Here is a 21,868-nt window from a genome sequence, read left to right as displayed (position 1 = left end):
GCAAAACATTAGCACCGTTGGATACCCACTCAATTGTCTAGAGATTAAGCGTTTGCGTGCGAGATTGATAGTCCTGGGTTAGAGTCCCGCGTACGGGGTCATGGGTGCTCATTGCCGAGGGGCCCCATACTAGAACGAAATAGCCGTCCGGTGCTTCCAAGTTCCCAATGGTGGCATATCTTAGATTGATTCGTGAATTCAACTTTGAAAGTACTACAATCTCCATAAATCCTCATTCTGCTAATCCAAACTGAATGTATAATTTATGCCTCACGCAGTATTATTTTGTTTGATTTGTCTTGTATTCAAAATTAATAACATGAAACTATTTAAACCTTTAGAAACTATGTTAACTGAATAGTGTTTAATTCACGTGAATCTTTTTTTATCGTATTTACCTTGATAACACTACTATTATTACGTACTATATTCACACGGAGGTATTATTATTATTACCTCAATTGAGGAAACGAAATTTTTCTACTACACATTTTATTCACACGACTTATTGTATAATTATTAAACCGATTATATTAAGAAAGGAGTTCGAATCTCGCGAGGCAGGATCGTGGATGCACACTACTGAGGAGTCCAATACTGGGAAGAAACGGTCGTCCAGTGCTTCCAGGTTTTTCATGGTGGTCTAGCTTCAATTGACTCATAAATTCAACTATTTAAATATTGTTTAACTAAAAATAATTCTGACCTCTATTAAATGACCTTTCTAATTTACAAATAGCGCAATTTCGAAGTAACGGATGCAAACGTTCACCATTTTTAATATATAACACTGTCACATTTATCAGGACATGCTTTGTTTTAGCCTTTGTAAAATATCATAATAATTATGGACCTATGACTATAGAGCCTGATGAAGTTATTGAAAACAATTGTTCCCACAAATATTCCGTTTTTGAATATTCCATGGGGATTTTTTTAAACTGCAAAGAGGAATACATAATACTTCAGTTAATCTCAAACTCATTAGAGTAAATTTCATCAAACCAGTAAAACTTTGGGCTCTGTGTTTTAAACTTACGTGTTTCAGTAGTGATAACTTCTTGATCTGGTATACATTGACCTCCAATATTTACGAATGTATTTTTATAAGTTGCTAAATTTACTGTATCTAAACACTGCTTTTTAATTGTTGGTTTGGGACATGCACATAAACGCAGTATCTGACGACGTTTAATGACACATTTACAATTAACTGCTTGTTCCCAACGTATTTCTTCAGAGTAATAAATTCCATCTGAACGTTCAATAACGCATCCACTGGATTTAATAACTTGATGCTTGGTTAAACATACTAAAAAGGAATTTTCGAGGAAAAATTGTGCATTAATATTTTATCAAGCCCTAAAACTCGATGAATACAAAAAGGTAATTCACCACAAATCAATAATATAGAACTTTGAACCGTTCAGATAAGGTGGAAACATTTCATTAAATCACTAATTTTCATTATTTTGACTGGTAAAAATATTTAAGAGTAGATTAATAGGTCATCTGTAGAATGATATTTATATATGCGTGTAGTGTATATTACTTATTTCGACAGACATAGGAATTTGAAGTAAAAATGATGGAACTTAGGAAATGAAGTATTCAATGTATGGCTCTCATATTTTACCAAGGGATTCTGTAGTTTGTGTTAATAAAACTGGTTGTCCCCACCTGAGTTCTCGCTCACTACATATGTATGCCATAAGTAGCTTTAAAATAAATCGAGTACCTGTGCGTTTGCAAACTGATTTTCCAGTCAAAGAAAATCCCTTTATTGATCAAATATGAAAATTGAAAAATCTTTTCAATCACTGACAGACTGCAGTAATCAGATCCAGTTTCATAGCATATTTGACACTTTTGCTATTAAACTCACCATTAACCTAGTTCAATTTCCATAAAGTAGAAGGAACATTTTTGCCCTCTAAACCTTGTTTTCCCTACCATGTTTATCAAGGGACTATTTGGTTTAAATTTCTTCGGTTGAAAAAATTAATTTGTCTTGGCATGGATTTCAAATACTACTGTTAGTCGAATATGTCAAAGGATTTTTTAGATTTGAATTTTTAGAGATTTAGAAAACAGATTAAACAAAGTTTACAACGATGTGTTTCCACGTAGTCAGCTTTTTTTGGCATAGAGTTGTGGAAAAGGCGATATTGGTAAACAACAATGAATACAAATAATCTTAGAAAACCTTTTACATTGATCAGATAATCTGACTAGGTATACATTCTGATTTTAAAAGTGAACGCTTATTTCACTAGACTAAGGAATATTCTAGTCTTGATATAGTGAAAATACCGAAGTTTTGATTTTTTTTTCTCATTGTTGGAGTTATTCATTCGAAAGTCCGATTATAGGAACTATGGTCTATGTCCATGACCATGTTTCGCATTGAAATAACAGTTCAGTATGAGAAACGTCGAAAAGTTGGGAGGGTAATTTGTGAGCAGCTTACTCGAGGTTGACACAGTTCATCTCCAATGTCATTATCAAGATACATTTTATAACTAAGTAATCAAGTGAATCGACTTACCTACAGGACGTACGCTACGTACAGTCGACTTCACGCAACGTCCTTGTAATTGACTGAAGACGTTAATTTCTTTATTCACAACTCGAACACCATTTTGACAAAATTCAGTGATGCGATTATCTTTGTCACAATCTATTTAAAAAATGATTCGAAAATGCACAATAATTAATTTTGAGTTGTATAACTGATGAGAGACAGTGACTTAATCTGAATGATATTGATCAGAATTTCTTTGTATCATAGATCTTCGAATGATACATCGCACAGTTTTTGCATACGCTGATTGAATCTTTATATTGTTATTCACTTATCTCAGTTATTATCAGTGATGAGCAATAATTTTTTTCATCTACTTCTATTTTCATGCAAATTAAGCACCGGTCCAAAAGTATTCAGTTGGCTAGTAAATCGGTTTACGATTCATAATTACGAACATAGAATGAGATTACTCAATGCTCTTTATGTAATATAACAGCAACGCAAAAAAAGGAAAAGTGCAGACGTGAACAATAATATTTACGAGAAGTAAAGCTGGAACTAGTAATTATCATATCTTATGAAACATCATTTTAATCAAAATGAAGAGATGGTTGGTACTATTAACAAAATCCATCTCCATTGCAATTAAGTATCACTATATCTGATTAGTATCAAAGAATAATCTTGAGCTACTCTACGTCAGAATGAGTTTTACTGTTCATTTTAAAATGAAAACCATTTATGTATCAGTTTAGGTGACTTCCTTGAATATGAGGAGGTTTAAGATCAGATTTAATTGTCAAAATATGTTAACGTTAACTGTCGTTTTCCATTACTGACTCTTCTTATGACTGTAGACTTCAAGATTTTAAGGTTAATTCTCTTCCTATGTAGTAGACCGTTATATTACCATAATAATGAAACACTGAAATGTTGAGGACGTTAGATCCCCAGAACTCACTTGGAAAAAGTCCTAATTTTGTAATTTTATTCTGAAAATTTGAATTTTATTTTTTCGCTCCAAGAGACGCTTAGTTGACCTACAGCTTATATTTCCCACTCGGAAATCCTTCACTGTCACTGGTTGACATACTTTTTTATTACGCTATTTTGTGGCTCTCACAAGGGCGTTTCTATCATTGTATAAATAGGCTTGATTTGTGTGCTTAGTGACCTCGTATTTTCTGGGTGCCTGTAGAATACATTCTCTACGCCTCATCAAGACTTCTTGATCTAGTTATCAGGGCCGGGGACAAAGGATTAGAATAGCCTATCGTGTCACTGTATCTTTGACCTTCGTTCCGTTTATCGAGTAAGGTGAACCCGTAATAACACCAAGCATATCATGAAAAATCGTCTACATGATTTGCTTATAGATTAAACTGACTTTTACGTCATATTATTCACAGTAGAAAGCACGAAGACTTTGATTATCTACTATGAAAAACTAAGGTATTTTATTCAGATTTACCCACAGACTACACATAATTAAACCAGGGTGAGAAAAATAATATACTTACCACATTTTTCAAATTCAACTTTCACCTGACTTCGGCATTCACACGTTTGCTTATCCAAAATCTCATGCATGAAAGTAATACGTTTCAAACTATTTTCGCAGGGTTCCTCTTTCATTCGTACAGCATTTACTCGACAATTAACTGGAATCCTCTTTATGTAGTGACGTACAGAACAGAATCGTTTATCATTTCTTTGGACAAGATATTCTACATGTTTCATGAGTATTTTATTTCCGTTTTGACATTTTCTTGTAAGTTTAGGTTTTCGGCAGTCTGATGGTATAATATTAACATTATTGATAAAAAATGACAGAATTTAGACTACTAATTTTGATATCAGTATACATGAAGTAAACATATGGAACTGATTATTTCAAAATAATGGACGCGACGTGACTAGTGGTCACATTGCAACTTGATCTATAGAATCCGATCAACACTGGAAGGACTAAGCAAGCATAATATTTGTCACTACTCAATGATCATTCGATTGTAGAACTGGGTATCTCTTATTGATCACTTTTAGAAAAGCGGTTTAATTTCCAATTGTTAAACTATGAACTCTACTGCCCTCTGATAAATGGAAATATGAATCCGTAAATGATATTAAGTGGATGGTTACAATGAATTAAATTGTGCTAGATTAACCTATTTTTTTTAGGTCACACTTATTGCTGAAAAATTCCCATCATATTAAAACACAATTATATGAACGAAGTATATTCTTTTCAATAATTTCTCATCAGGTTCTACAATTATAAATCCAAATTAATAATCCATAAAAAATTGACCAATTTTAAGGCAGAGTACATCATTTATAACTGTAACATGTGAATCAAGAAGTGTTTGTCATATAAAATGAAATCGAAACGTTAATGTTGGGATGACTGATATGAAGTGTTAACTTGAATCAGTTCATCCGTCCATAAAATTCACATGTGAGGAGGAAAATGGAGGTAGAATAGCCTTTCTAGATGTTCTACTTACAAGGAGTAAAGACGGTTCATTAAGGAGAAACATAAACAGGAAAACAACGTGGATGGTTCAGTATACAAACTTTCTCAGTTTTGTTCCTCTACAATACAAAAGGAACCTGATTAAGACATTACACCATATAATCAAGACCATATGCTCTCGAGATGCGGTCAAACATGAAACAAAAGCATTATACATGACCCTGAGAGAAAACGGATACCCGGAGTAATCTATAAATAAAAACATAGCTAATAGAAGAGAGCATAAAAAATGTTTAACTGTGAATAAAAAGCCTCTGTACATACGTCTACAATTCAGAGGCGATGCACCTAGTGAAATGCTAAGAGTGAAGTTACGAAGATCAATCCAAAGGACTTTTAATGCAGGTAAACTATAACTAATGTTTTCCACACGTCCAATGATCACGCCGATGTTGAAAGATAAATTGCCAAGACTAGCCACTTCCTTCTGTATCTATCAATTCAAATGCTCCTGTGGGGCAAGTTATATAGGCAGATGTTCTAGGAATTTGTATACTCGGGCTCGTGAGCACCTCCCAATGTGGTTAGGCAAAGGTGTAGTCAAAACGGCTTATAACTCCATTTTAGCCCATTTAGTTCAGACGTGACATAGAACCAACATCCAGCAATCTTCCACAACAATAATATCGTGTTAACAGCAGTCTACCTAATTCTGTCAGACTGAGAATCCTTCAGACGGCTGAGGCAATTGCTATTTCGGATCCAAAAGCTAGAGCTTTGCATCCGAAAAAAATATGTCCAGCCGCTGTTTTTACTCTGGCCAACTTCAGGGTCAACTTGTTAATGATCAGTTTTATAATATGGTGACGTTAATTTGATTAATGTTCATTTTTATGTCCTAAACTTATTTTATCTACACATCTTACCAGTTATTATCATTATTATCACACTTGCTAACCTTTTAGGGAAATTTATTCAGTATCCACTCCTATCTACTGTATCTGACTTAATTCATATTATTCTACATATTACGTAATTTCTGATTTATAATCCCATTGTTCTATCTCACCCTATGTCAACCATATTTATTCTGATCATTTATCTTACGATTTTATTTCACTTATAAACCGATTCAAGTTACACTAATTCTTTACTAATGAAAGACAGATTAGAATTATGTTGTCATAGACTTTATTATTTAAATGAGATCATTTCACAGTCTCAAACAAGTGAACAAATACTGTTGTTTATTCGTGAGAAATAACTATTTACGTTGTAGTTTCACTGATTAATTAAGGGTACATGTATTGAATAACCTTTCCTTTGACAAAAATTTTCACAAACCAGTTGTTGTTTTATTTTTTAGAAACAGACAGACTCAACCTATTTAACTTTCCATCAACACAAAAGAGACAGATGACGAATAGAAATACATAATCACTGAAGTGTAATAATAATCTTGATTCTAGAATCTATGCACATAAAGAATTTCCTGTGAATACCTTCATCGAACAAATGAGACTTATTAAGTTTTCCCTTCAGCCTTTAGTTTGCTCAGGTATTGGATAAAATGTTAGTTTTTCATCAGTAATTGAGCATCAATCGTTTACTTACGACAAGGTTCTTCATATAAATATTCTTTTTCTTGTTCACATGTCACTTTTCCAGATTCATCACTCTTTCTAAGGGTGTAAATAATACGCCACACTTTACGGGAAGTCTTTCCCGCAGTACAATTCTCTTTATGTATTACTGGCAATGGGCATGCTGGAATTCCAAAAAATTAGATGGTTAAAGAGAGGATTTTTTAGTTACAATAATAGAAAAATCTGATTTCAAGGTCAATGGACATGTTATATCATTTTCCCAAAGCATGTGTATCTCAATAATGAAAAGGTACTGTCAAGACAATACGGAGCTCGGTTATTTCACACTTGATCGATAGCGGTCTTATAGTTGACAGAATTAAGTCATTTAAAGTTATTTATCGTGTTCCTACTAGTTTTCCTGATGGGGTTAGATCTCGTCTCTTACATCTAGCAGAAGCTATAGGAATTCGATCCAACAATCCAAGTCTTTGTGTTCATAAGAAATTTGTAACACCCTTATCTCTCCCTTGGCTTTAATAAATAATTTTATTTTCCATACTCTTTCTTCGTTTAGTCAGGTGGTCAAACACCTAATCAAAGAGCAAAATATAATTTGAATAATAGAAGATTCACTTTCTTCAGTTGGATTTTACCAGCATTAAGAAGACCACATATTTTCTCAAAACTAGTTAAAACGAAAATAAAATATTTCATAGAGTTGAGATCATGGGTCAATTGAAGCTAGATCACCATGGAAAACCTGGAAGCATTTGACGGCCGTTTCGTCCTTTTATGGGACTCCTCAGCAGTACACATCCACACATGATGGTCTAGCTTCAATTGACTCATGATCTCAACTCTATAAAATTACTAAAATCTCCACAAGACCCCTTCTGATAATAAAATACTTATCAATTATCCTACTTCTAACTCAATTTACCACATTTTTAAAGAAATAAGAAATGTTTTATTCGGGGCATTTTGCCAAATGTCTGAGTACACTTGGTGTACTATCATATCATTTGACGTGAACGTGAATGGGTACACTTCACTGTTAACTGACAACACATATAGCCAGTTGCTACTAAAATACCATCAAAATACACCAAATTATTTTGTATTTTGTCTACCATGTTACCTAGAATATATGTTTATAGATGGTTATTTCATTGGATCTAGTAGGTAGTAGATCAATAACCCTGATTGATCAATAAAAGACGAAACTTAATAACGTAAATTTTGAAAATAAATTTGTGTTACAGACTGAAATCATTAGGAGAACCAAAAGAAAACTATTATGTAATAACTATTCAGTTTTTTATTCTATTGACTCTTTGTTAAATTATGACAAGAACTACTCTGAGAACTGACTTATATTCACAACTGTGCAGCTAAATAATCATAAAAATAATTTTAAAATGATTTCCAAATTATAATTTTTATTTCTTGTAATTCAACTACTTACCGATATTCTTCTGTAACTGATCTATTTGACTGACACATTTACCTTTATATTCATCCAATTTATATGTTACTTTTTTAATAATTAACAAACTTCCATTATTTGTGCATTCACTATATTCAACTGGTTTAGGACAACAACATTTTCCTTGAATATATTTTTGTTGTTTCTCACATTTACATCCAATATTATTAAACCAACTTATAGTGGTTAATTGGTTACATGTAACAGGATCACATTTGACATCGACATCTTTTTTACTTGGACAAACTGGATGAAAATATTGAAGAAATAACTTTTATCAATAACTTTAGATACACTATGGAAAATATAGAGTATACTGAACATTATTATATAAATAAGAATTAAAGATATGGTAGTGTAAAATATGGTGAAGTGTTTTGACTGTTTTCAGAATTCCGTTTAGCTATACTTACATTTATTCTCTAATTAAAGTAAACATAAATGATTTACTACATTGTAGACAAATGCAATAGCTTACATTCTATATCATTTGATATCTTTCTGATGGTCTCAGTAATCGATAAATAAATCGATAAAATACCGATATACTTGTCTTTCATATTGACCTGTTGTTTTATGTAAGGTTTCTAAGGGAAAATAATTATTTAATTATTCATGGTATACACCAATTAGTGATAAATCTCGGTAAAAATCCATAATATTTATGTGATGTCAACGTATTTAGATTGCTAGCCTACTTGGGAGCGACTATAATTTATGAATGACCCAAACAGAAATGATTGAGCGGTTTAAAAGTCATGGCACCTATTTCAATATTCAATGCTCATGTACGATCTCTCAACAGTGGATGTCAAGTAGTACGTTGTAGTTAAGCGGCTAAAACGTATGGGAATACCGAGAAGTTTCTTTATTCGTGATTCTGGTGTTCAAATGACTCCTGAACAATGTGTCGACTATCATGACGATGTTGTATTTGGTATGTTTGTATGTTGGAGGAAAAGGTTTGCTAGAATGAGGACTTTTTTCGCTCCATCCTGATTGACACCAAGAGAGGTTATGAAACTTGCTGCAAAGTGGATAATAAAAGTACCAGTAACATTGACGGCAACTTTTACAGATATTACTGAAACTTCCGCAGTTTAATGGTATGGACAGTGTCGAGATATGTGTTCAATAAAAATGATAAGCTTGTATCAATCGTTTGGAGGAATCGGAAGGTGTGTAGAAATCGACGAAACATTCGTTAGAAAACATAAACGCAATAATAGTGTTAAAGAGGGCTGGGTAATCAGAACTTCCTTAAGTATATTTCCCAGGTCTCAAAAGCGACTCTTTCAGCACCTGAGAAACTAAGAGGATACAACGCTAGTACCAATTATATGAGAGTATGTGCAGCCAGATACCACAAAGTACAAACATGACTAGAGATCATATCGATTTCTATCTAGACTTGGTTGCGTGCATTGTTTCATCGATCATGAGCAACATTTTGTAGACCCCACTGCGAGCGTACACACCAAGAATATAGAAGCAATGTGGTCGAGATTTTATATAACGAATAAATGAAATGAACCAAAATTGTAACTCTGTATCCACCATAGTTCATATCTTCTTTGACTCCCTTATTGTTTGATAAAGTTTAATAAAATTTACTGTCAGATTTTGATTTATCAATATCATTTAAATGATAACTACAATGAGAATAGTCTGTTGTGTTTAATATCTTTTTTTGTCATATTATTCATATTTATTTAAATAATCATAACCTACCCACAACTTTCTTCATCCAAATTATTTTAGGTTGACATATTTCATTTTGTAGTTCATGAACTATTTTCTTTTGTAATAACATATTAGTTTGTTTAGAACAGATAGGATTCTTCATTTGTTTGTCCAAATGTTTACAAGCTATAAAAAAGAGTTTTAAAAAAAGATTACAACATAAAATTGTTTACAAATAGAACTAAGTATGAAGTACCTTTCCTGTGTGCATAAAGATTACAGTTATAATATACGTAAAAATGTACTTAAAATATTGATTGAACTATTCGCCCATAATTTCTTTATTCTCGTTAGTTCATCAATTAATGTTACATATTGTTGAAACCTGTTTACTATTGTCGGTCATTCAGTCATCAACAACGTAGGACCAGACACATATATGTATCGGTCCAAGTTGACATAGTTTATTAACACAACAAGATGAACATCGAATTCATGGAAGTAGTTAATTTAGTGGTGGTAATATATAAAAGAAAGGTTGTATATAAAGATATGTTACAAGAAGAAAGACAGATATGAAGCAATTTTAATCTCAAGGTTTAAGGGAAGATAAAGAGCGTATACATCTGCGGTTACTATTGTAAAAGTCCCAATAACATCATTAAGTAAGCGGAGGAATTCCCACTAAAAACTGACTAAGAATACGGTTCTTCCAAGCTGCAGTGAAAAACTATGAATATATAATCTACCGGTAAGTGTACTTTATTGCTTCTTCATTTGAGTCTAAATATTTTTGAAAAGAAAAGCTAATATAGACCTTTACTAAATTAACATAAGTTAATTATGGTTGATTATAATAAATTATTTAGCAAATAATTGATAAACATGGATTGATACTATTTAACAAAGTTCCATTCATACTTCAAACAGTAAACCTAATATGCGTTTTTTAAACTATAGTTTATTATAAGCAGAGATGGATAGTGGCTATCAGTGGAATTCAGGACGCGCGTTTGGTCCTATTTGGGACTCGTCAGCTGGATGTATCTGCATCTCAGAGTTAATGTTCACTCTGGGACTCGAACCCAGTACCGTTCGCTTCAAACGCCATAGCGCTATCCCCTTAGCTACTGAGTCCTGTTATAGTTATAGTTTATTATCTTTGATCTGTTGTTGGATTAAAAATTGAATGAATTTCAATTCACAGTTAACAGATGAAACAGGCGAGAAATTGTTCCTAAACAAATTTTTTCTCTTAAAAAAACGTAAACTCCGAAATGTATGAATATAGATTTACTTATTCTAAATGAAATATTTTTTTGAATAAATTGAGCATTGGGTAGAATATTCCCTGAAGAAGTGGCTTACACTGAGTCACGAAACGTCAGAAAATCTAATTTTTCTACTCATTGGGATATTACAAATATATTAATTTATTTATAACTAAATGAAATAGTTTTTCAAATTCCTTCAAAATGTGTCTACCATACTCAACATAGACCGAACCGTGAATACCTACGGCATCTGATTACAAAACAATTTCTCTGTGACTTTACACTTTAAAATAATAATCATTAACCATCAAATGATCACATTAGCACAAAGATTTTCTTTGAAATGTGTAACGGTTAATTTGTAGATTCTCATTTCAATCATCAATCTCTCTTGACTGACAAATGAAATTTTAAAAAAGTGTAATCTATACAGTTGGTAGTTCACATTAAACAGACATTAATCACTGAACAGATTAGTATTATTTCGAATAACACTATGGAGATAATTATAGAATCAAGATGCAAGATTGGAATTAACAATGTTATGTGAGAAATTATCATAATCCTATACTAATTTATTATCTTTTAAACAGTATGTAAATCACTTACAGCATATACGTTTCCGGTAATTTGTCCTTTTAACGCATTTACATTGTGATTTTAATTTTTCCCATGATGTTATACTATCCAAAGCAATTCCATTGACTAAATTACAACTACCTTTAACAACATTTATTTCAGTTGGGCACACTGAAAGAAAGGACAAAGTCACATTATCAGTTTACAATCTCAGAAATTTCAAATTTCAATGTTGTTTAAAATCGGAAAATTTGACCAAGAATATATCACAGCATTATGGAACAAGTGAATCAGCTATTGTTAACAAATTAGGTATCTCATATTTTCTTAGTTTGTGTGCTTTTTCTCTTACAAATGATGCCTAATTATAAGGTATCATTGCTAAATGAGTCAGTTCAACTTCGTTTTTCACATAGAAATGATGTATTCATACAGCGATTTGTTGTGCAACGGACTAACACTCTAGACTCCAAGCACTGTAATAACAACTCTGGTTTCTTTTTGTAAAAAAATATTGTTGTCAATTAATTATAAAATAGTATGCTACAATCTGAGTCGAGTATGATGGCAGAAAAGTATTATTACTGCTATCATTTTAGTAAGTTGATTATAAACCTGGATTTTTTATAGTATATCCGTACACTATATCTTGTACAGTATATTGGGATGAGAATGGACGTTCTGGTTTCTATTCGTTTGGGCTTTAATGTAATATTTCACAAAAAGCCGACTGTATTTCAATATCTATCCACCTATTATCATAATTTTTATTGGTTTATTCGCCCGCTATTATGCTTTGTAGCTTAATCAATAGATAAATATTATATAGTTGAGATCATGAATCAATTGAAGCTATACCACCATGGAAAACCTGGAAGCACTGGACGGCCGTTTCGTCCTATTGTGAGACTCCTCAGCAGCGCGCATCCACGATCCCGCCTCGCAAGATTCAAACCCAGGACCTACCAGTCTCGCGCTAGAGCACTTAACCGATAGACCACTGAGCCGGTATCCAACGGTGTTGATGTCTAAACTCAACCAATTCACGACAAATAACTTTATGCATCAATCTTTACTTGTTATTGATTTTCCCTATCTATCTGTTTCAATGATAAACCATTAAAACATCGTGTTGATTATTCTTTATTTAAATAATAGATAACTTTAATTTCATACAGTTAGTTAGTTAGACATATCTCTACTGATATTCAATATTTTAACTCACCAAGATTAATAAGTGTTTTTACATCTTTAAATTCACACAATTCTTTCTGTGGATTAAAATAATATGTACGATTTGTAATTTCTGTTTGTCCATCAGTAGGAATACATTTTTTAAATAAATTATCTTTATTAACTTCACGTCGACAACAACATGGACGCATTTTAATGTCAGGATGTAACCGATGACATTTTTTGTCTTTCTCTTCAATTGCCCATTTTGTTGTAGTGATTTGTTGAAGGCATGTATTTGGATCACATGGCTTTACATCAACTGTTGGAGATTGACAGGCTATAAGAGAAGTATACAAAATATTTGTAAGAATCAGCCAAAAACAAGAAAGAATAACAATAATAAAAAGTCTGGAATAGGTGCATATAAGTAGTAAATTTAAGTTGCACCAGGGCTAAAGCTACTGATATTTAAATTTCAAAGTAAATGATATGTAGTTTGAAGCGCGAAATTTCAATAAAAAAATTTTGCATTTACGTTTTACCAGTTCGTAAATACCTCGAGTGTTTTATTATTGTAACGGAGTCTTCTGAAGTCAATCTGATAAGTCTTCTAATTGAACGCTAGATTCAGTTTCCTAAACTCTCTAGTAACAGCCAGGCTAAATCTATACACCAACTTGAACACGAGAGAAAAGGAGAGAAATAAGGAGGAAACTCTTTACCCCATAGTTCGTTAATGTACAGAAAATCTAGGGTATTTATAGCTTTTTTTGATGGCCTTAGGCTTCCGAAAAATTCTGAAACGCTACTAAACATAATAGCAGAATATATTATCATGCAATCAGAAACGCGACATATGACTTTTCACTTTTTAGATGTTTCTGGCAAAACTTCTACTAAGTGCTGATTGGATAAGATGTTTTTCAGCGTTTTCAGAGCCTTTTTTAGCTTTTCTCGAGGAATTTTTCGGATCCTGCCAACACAATCCAGTTAAGCTGAAAGTGCTCAAACTACAAACCGATAGATTACTCACTCGATCACTTTTCATTAAGGGCATAGTTAGAATCATAAGCTATATTTTAAAAGAGATTTAACTCAAAGAAATGACAAACTTTGTTTAAAAACTTCACAAGACTACAATATGCAATGTTTTGTTATTATGAAAACTGGAAGTCGATATTTTCAGCCTCATTACAGTGACGAAAAACTATTTAGCTGATTTGGAAACAGTCTTTAATCTTGCTTTTGTCTCAGGATTGGTCTTCCTCCTTTATATTATGAAAATGCTCTAAAATGCAATATGTGTGGATAAATGTAGTTCACTTACAGAATAATGCAATAATTATAATATACAACACTACATACCACATATTCGATCACGTTTCTCTCTGTACACCACTTTGCATTCACATTCTTCAATTATGGATCGTGTAATTAAAATTGGTTGTTTCCCAGTTGTTTTGTCACACGGACCTATCGGTGTTACATCTTGAGGTTTACATACAGGTGGTGGAAGATTCTTAACGACATTCGTCTTGACACATTGTCCATTATGTAATTTCCAAAGTTGTGCAACCTATGGAAGTAGTCAATATTGGAGTATGTAAATTATTTTGATTACAAAAGACAATTATTCGAGTAAAAAACAAAAAATTTTCTAATAGGAATTGGAATTCACTTCTAAAAGTTTACTATAAAGCTACTTAACATCGGCATTGTCAAATCATAAAAGATAGCAAATTATATTGCTTATAGTAATAACTTTTTGTTATTTGTGAACACATTCACAATTCTTCAAGTAAAGTTATTACGTATAGACAAAACTAAAATAATGAAAAAAAAACGATTAGTTGAACCAGAAATTATGAAAAAAGTATCAGAGAATAAATATTAAATATGTAACTATATAATGAAAGATTATAGTTAAACAGTTGTTTACGCAAGATACTCAACATTCACTGGCCGGATACTACCAGCAACAAGTTTTGTGGGGGAGGACCAACCAGCTTCCAGCTGAAGAGGAAATTAGGAAAACACGTTGGTAGTGGATAGGACATACATTGAGGAAATCACCAAACTGCATCACGAGGCAAGCCCTAACTTGGAATCCGGAAGGAAGGCGGAAAAGCGGAATGCCAAAGAACATATTACGCCGGGAGATAGAAGCAAATATGAAGAGGATGAATAACAACTGGAAAGAACTGGAAATGATTGCCCAGGATAGGGTTGGATGAAGAATACTGGGGTGCGGCCTATACTCCACCATGAAGGGTAACAGGCGTATATATATATATATATATATATAAAGATTATAGTAGGATTATCGAGAAGTGAGTAAATAAAAGTCATTCGAATTCTATTCTCATTTATAATGACTTTTATCTGCCTACTTGAAACATTAGATTGAAACTATTCACTATTTAGTCTACCTTCAATTTTTGGTTTCGATTATTTCTCAAACTTTTTAGTTGATTCAATGATTTACTAATGAATTGAATTTATATTAACCACATTCCCCATTTTTTAATTGCACTATAGATGGATATTAATATGCAAATAAAATAGTCACTACATTATTTTGTTTCAATATAAATACGATTGGATAGTTTTTTTTAAAAATGTACCATTTCTCTTTACTGTACAATTTGTAGCGTAACATAAGATTGTTTTATTTAGATAATCAGATAATCATACATTAATTTCGATAGTGTGATAAGAAGACGAAGATTATCAGAACTATGTGATATATTAGCGCAATACCTTTCAAAAAATCTGTACATACATTAATTCATTACGAAACTTGCTTACTTTTGTTTTTAAACGGATATGATCGTCTATATTACTATATAGGCATCAAAGTAGAACTCATTTTAATGTATCTCTAAATAATAGTCAGATTGTCTAGTGATATCATCATCAATATGTTACCGTGGTGTTTGGATAAAATACGATAGATTAGTTACTCAATTATCCTAAAAGCACATTATCTGAATGAGTCGAATCTAGACAGTTTTAGAAGAGAACAATGAAGAGATCAGGAAACTGTTGGTAATTTACAAACTTTCCTTGAAAAAGCTTGGACCAGATTGCCAGGCGAAACGTTGGATTTACTTCAAATTCATTCGCTGAGATTTTACAAATATATTTTTCCTATTTAATGTCTTACATCAACTCAGCACCCAAATACTGTGAAACTATTCTCTCTAATTTAGACGAAAGTTGTTATATATTTACAAACTTTCATTTAATTGTTCTTTTCGCAAAACAAAACAAGATTCTTGAATAATTTTCTGTAAATATAGATTATCACGGTCTTACTTACAGTATTCCAAAAGTATAAAATGTAACAACTTAATCATAACACACTTTTTCTTCAGAACTCAAACATCATCATCACTTCATATTTTATCAACATATTTCGACATCACTAATACATAGTTATATTTTTTTGGTCTTAGACACCTTTGGAACAAATGAACAAACTTATCAAGCGTAAAAATTATACAAATTGATCATACAGTAAAGTTTATAAACTTTTACTTACTGATTTATAACTTCCATCTGGTGAGCAAATTCGTTTAATTCTAGGTATACGATTTGTACAACAACATAATTTTGGAATAGTGATTCTTTGTTGAATACATTTACATCCTATTTTATTCCATTGATAAGTTGTTACTATTTGTTGACATGAATTAGGATCACAATATTGATTTTCATTGGATTGATTTTGTTGAATTGTTTTAGGGCATATGATTTGTTTCTCTTCAATAGTTTCACGTTTTATACATTGACCATTTTCTAATCTATTTTGTCAGTATAAAATACATGTAATCAATGATTATTTTAGGTAACTGTAGGAAAGATATCTTATAATAATGATAATAAATGATAGTCATAGTTCTCATCATAAAAGAGCAATGAAAAAGAAGGATTTTTTATATATTTTCTGCCTAAAATTACACGAGAAGTTGGATGTTCTGACGTCCTAAAACTAGCACTGGACTTTAAGAACAGCTTGTAGTGTAATATCGTTTATTAGTTGATTTTATACACAACAAGTTTATTCATTGCTCTCTTTTGTTAGTTTTAATCTTCCTCTCTTTTCAACTTTTCCTATCTTACGTAAGAAAAAGAAAACTATTTCTTAAACGATTAAGATAAAAAATCTCTAATAAACAGAAATTCTAAACTTGTTCAGTTAAATATTCGCTTTAATCGTTTTTCATTGCGGAATTTTTAAACAAATTTTCAATTTTCAAATTCAATGTTTCGATAATAATAATAATAATGATCATTCTAAAATAACTTCATTTTACTTTTAAAGTCATAAAAACGACTTATTTCAAACGTTTATTAATGTCAATATCAATTAAATGTTGTACTCTAGAAATATTTTGCTCACTTTCAGATTTACATGTTTTAAGATGGTGGAGAGTACTTGTAGCTTAGATGGATGATTTACAATGGTGTTTTGTCCTCTGAACTGGATGGTTTGATCATGGGGCTTTCATCGTTCCTCTGAACGACATCATCAGCACAAACTTCGGGTAGAAGTGAAGTGTTCGAATTTCTCCACATGTGGTTCACAGCTTGTCCTGTATACCTCGATGTTGATTAGTTCTTGTTGACCTTAAATATCGCATTGTTTACTTCTTTAATTTTGTTCCTATGTTTGTACATAATTTTCCTTATTATTTGATAAATTTGACTGATTTCAAATTACTTGTTTTAATATTCTCTATGTATTTTAATGAAAACACCTTTTAACGGCTAATTTTCTACATAGTTTCATTGGGTTAGTAAACACAAAACTAGTCTATTTTTAAAGTTAACTTGAAGATTTCTTTTTCTAATACACAATTGATAAGGATGAAATTAAACCTACATACGCCTCATCATATTGTGTAAACATTGACTATTTCTGTAGATATACAAATCTACTATGATTGGAAAATAAAATGCTAAAAAAATTTATTTTAAACTAACCGGTAGTAAATATTTTTATTCTCAATGATTCCTTTATCTTCAACACATTTGCCGCCTAATTGTTTTGATGCTGGACAACAACACCGTTCATGACGAATTTGCTCTACACGTTGACATTGACAATTTTTGATAGTATAACTGATATGACGATTTGTTTTGAGACATGTACCGGCACTATCACAAGTACCTTCAAGTATATGAGGTTTTGGACATTCTAGTCAAAAGAAAAAATAGACCATTGATTTAGACTTCACTCAAATATATCCCTTATGTATATAACAAAAATATATAAAGAACTCTAATTTCCAACAACTTGTGGTTTACCATTAGGATCTACTTAGTACCTTAATTGATAACCAAATAGACAAATAGTAAGAAGAATTTAATGTAAAAACAGATTCGATCTATTGGAATTGAAGGTTTCTTTAGAAAGTTCATTTTGAAGATAGTTTTCATCATTGATTATTATTAACCAAACAGCTCTTTTGTCATAAGGTTCAACTTCACATAGATGCCTATTTGCGATTGCTTCAAAGTAATATTTTCACTTCAGAGTAATTATCAAAAGTGACATCTTAAATTGTAAAGTCCAAAAGAATCAATACTAATCGATTAGTAACGGCTCAAAAAATAATACGTACAAATTAATCAGTGAAATCACTTACTGGGACATTTACGACGAATAAAATTCTCTTTCACACAACGTTCATTAACTTTATCAAATTTAGATACTTTATTCACAACTATTATACAATTTCCAACACAAAATTCTCTTTTTTCATGTGATTTACCAAGACAACCTTAGTTATTTTTAAAAGAAAACAAAGAAGAAAATATCAAACAAACCATCGTATTTTGACTAAAGTTGTATTTCATCAACATGTCACAGATTGAAATAAGCTAGCGAATCATCAAGGTATCTTGGATAATAATTTCGCCCTAATCTGAGCCATGTATACCTACTATTTCACTACATATATACCTTAGATTATCCATACCTCATAACAAACATAATTGTATTTAATTAGTGAGTTGATATTTTTTAAGCATTATATCCAAGTTTAGTCAGTTCACGATGTTGAGCACCGACCATTTTATATTATCATATATTATAAAGTATTCTGATTATTATGAAAGTTGAAAATGTTTTCTGATACTTTAATGATCATTACATAAAACAATATGTGCTTCATTTTTCTTGTGAAACTTGAAATATTGGTTAAATATTTTAGAAGTAATACCTAATGCAATCTAATTAACAGTATAAAGTAACAGTCAATTGAAGCTAGACCATCAAGGAAAACCTGGAAGCACTGGACGGCCGTTTCGTCCTATTGTGGGACTCCTCAGCTTTGAACTATGAAAATACTGAAATCTTCACAAAAAACCCCTTCTGAATATAAAATAAATCGATTAAACAGTGATATGAATAAAGCCTTCTATCATTATTGTATGACATCAGTCTCTTTTAACTACATATATCTATCATGAATACAAGAAACAATATAAATCAAAAGTATTTCTCAAGGAAAATAGATATGCATAACTTAGACTTAATTGAATGAAGTGTAAATGACAGATGAAATTGATTCTACCTAGTTACCAGTACCATTTAATTATATTTTGAAGAGTAATTATATGACTTGGTCAATCATTTCTATCTATTGGCTATTGATAATTAATTGTATGATATTGTATATGTCTCTATACACTAAGTTATCGATTAGTCTATGCTAAATACTAGACGGTTTATTTAACACTGAATCATATAAAAAGTGGTGTATCCATATATCATTTTGACTGAATTCCGGCGTCAAATAATTCCAAATCACTAGTCTTGTGTTCTTTTTATGCGTCGTCAGGCTATGGGTTTCAGTACAAAGGACAAAATAGTTAAACAGTTCAGTACACAACAAAAATGCTCGATGTTTTACTCATATAAATAAAAAGTATTATCAATTACTATTGTTCATCGAATAATGGTTTGATAACTAAACTGTGGTGCTCATTTTCACACAACGAAGTCTTCTTATCATTTGTTCTATATCTATAATATGTGACTGTTTCAAAACTGTTACCTGTATCGATACTCCGAGTATTTCTTCATTTGATTTCACCTAGTAAGAAAGGCCTTGAATACATCTAGTCCTGAATATCTCTGGCTTTAGCTAGATTTTATACTGATTAAATAATTTAAGCAGTTATAAGTTTCAAGAACAATCATTCAATCAGACTTCATACTCATAAGTGCTAGAGACAAAAATAATTAAAGTTTGTTTTACACTGCTCTAGTTAACTTATTATGTTTTGAGTTTCATAAACAGATAAATATTTAGTAATGATAAAATAATATAAAAATATGCAAAAAATTAGTCAGCTTACAGCATTCCCGTTCTTCTTTTATAGTTTGTTGTATTTTACATTTACAATTATCCGGATCAACCACTGATGTGATCAAAAATAGAGGTCGTCGACATGTTTGTGGTCTACATTCACCATATTTGATTTTAACTGCCTTTGAGCAAGCTATAGTAACCAGAAAAGTTTTAAATAAACTACTAGTTCTCTAATGCATCACAATTATATGAATAGACTACTGTTCATTGGAGGTAATATTGACAAAATAATAATGACGGACAAATAGTTGCAGAAATAGTGGGCAAATGCTTTTCTTGTTCCAAGCTACTTCTCTAACAGATTATTCCTCTGTGTTGCTTGATATGGAGACCATTCAATTTTGATTATATTTTGCGTTTTACACTACCTCAATTCAGTGAATACAAGACTAAGAGATTACTTACTTTAAATGGAATGTGTCGTAATATTCTTAAAACAGTTTATCACTAACCCCAATAACATTGGAAAATAGACTTTTTCAATATGACGCATCCTAGATTTCACGAAAGTACAAAATATAACTACAGGAATTAGTGATATAACCGCGGTGACGAATATATATATTTGAATTAGATATGCTTTACAACTATTCTTTCCCGACGTACAATTGAATTTTAAAGGCAAACCGATCAATACATTTACAGGCAATTGACTGATTATGTAAGTTATCAAAGGATAATTTATAAGTTGGACTAGATACGAACAGCATGGAACAGCCGTTTCATAAATTGTTATTTTGTACGGTGTTCGAGTCTGCTACTGACATATGAGGTTCTCATACACAGGTCCAACCTAGCTGCTCGAATAAACAAACCTAGGTTGAGTAGAAATATTCATTAAACAAATTCAAATCAAGAATCCATACACACTGAAAAATATACATCATTTTCCCTTAGAAATGACAGGCACATTTTCAACCAATGCTGGGTCACTTTCCAAATCCTGGCCAATAAAGTGCTGATACCTTTTAGCCTATGTCTGATTGACCGAGCGTTTCATAAGTATATCTTTAAAATGTGCTTACTAGTTAACCATGGAGTGGTTAATCAAGTTTGATGGATCAGTATATTTAAAAATACTTTTGAAACTAAAAATAGTATACAACAGATAAATATAATCACGGATCGACAAGTGGATTTAACCTAGTTACCAAGCATTTGTAATTCCGGTACTAAGTCTAAATATCTCATTTCCACAATCTTTAAGAAAGTAATGGTATATAAAACGTCGTGACCTATGTCGGAATTGATGTTTTCTACAAACGAAGATTTTAGTTGTTTTTTGAATGGTCTTTGCACTGAGAAATGTATGGTTCAACCGATTGCTAAAAGTTTAACTCACTAATTGGGACTGTTTGTTTATTGGTAGATTTTACACACTTCACATTTTCCAAAATCATTTTGTGTGTATAAATCTCTAATTGTCCATTTCTACAGAATGTTTGTTTTTCCTCTTCCTTTAAACAGCCTATAAAAAGAGAAGAAATAATCTGTAATCAATGATGAAATTAAAATGGTAAAAACATAAACGACACGTCTTTCTAGTAGATAGTTTTCCAGATTACTGTAACAAATACATTTTTAAATAGTTTGTACAGACTGACATGTTAAATAGCCTGTTGTCAGTCGACTAAGATCGATTATGTTTTCTTTATCCAGTTACTGATAACTTTATTGATGTTCAAATAATGAA

The 21,868-nt window shown here is 31.5% G+C and overlaps 1 protein-coding gene across 1 annotated transcript in view; it reads right to left on the bottom strand.

The window, feature by feature from the left end:
* The window catches only part of Smp_157690 (putative von Willebrand factor type A domain-containing protein), a gene marked incomplete at both ends in the record, with an annotated part of 123,574 nt that overhangs the window by 70,613 nt on the left and 31,093 nt on the right, over positions 1–21,868 (bottom strand). The window contains 15 exons of the mRNA XM_018789482.1: positions 1,040–1,312; positions 2,549–2,680; positions 4,048–4,320; positions 6,618–6,770; positions 8,058–8,324; positions 9,810–9,947; positions 11,645–11,785; positions 12,840–13,127; positions 14,156–14,366; positions 15,599–15,632; positions 16,336–16,596; positions 17,780–17,993; positions 18,445–18,579; positions 20,162–20,305; positions 21,518–21,643. Of these exons, the coding sequence (XP_018654921.1) occupies positions 1,040–1,312; positions 2,549–2,680; positions 4,048–4,320; positions 6,618–6,770; positions 8,058–8,324; positions 9,810–9,947; positions 11,645–11,785; positions 12,840–13,127; positions 14,156–14,366; positions 15,599–15,632; positions 16,336–16,596; positions 17,780–17,993; positions 18,445–18,579; positions 20,162–20,305; positions 21,518–21,643 (2,790 nt within the window). The remainder of the gene's footprint in view (positions 1–1,039; positions 1,313–2,548; positions 2,681–4,047; positions 4,321–6,617; positions 6,771–8,057; positions 8,325–9,809; positions 9,948–11,644; positions 11,786–12,839; positions 13,128–14,155; positions 14,367–15,598; positions 15,633–16,335; positions 16,597–17,779; positions 17,994–18,444; positions 18,580–20,161; positions 20,306–21,517; positions 21,644–21,868) is intronic.

This window comes from Schistosoma mansoni, chromosome W (assembly GCF_000237925.1).
Source record: "Schistosoma mansoni strain Puerto Rico chromosome W, complete genome".
Classification (NCBI taxonomy): domain Eukaryota; kingdom Metazoa; phylum Platyhelminthes; class Trematoda; order Strigeidida; family Schistosomatidae; genus Schistosoma; species Schistosoma mansoni.
This window is presented reverse-complemented; position numbering and strand designations above follow the sequence as displayed.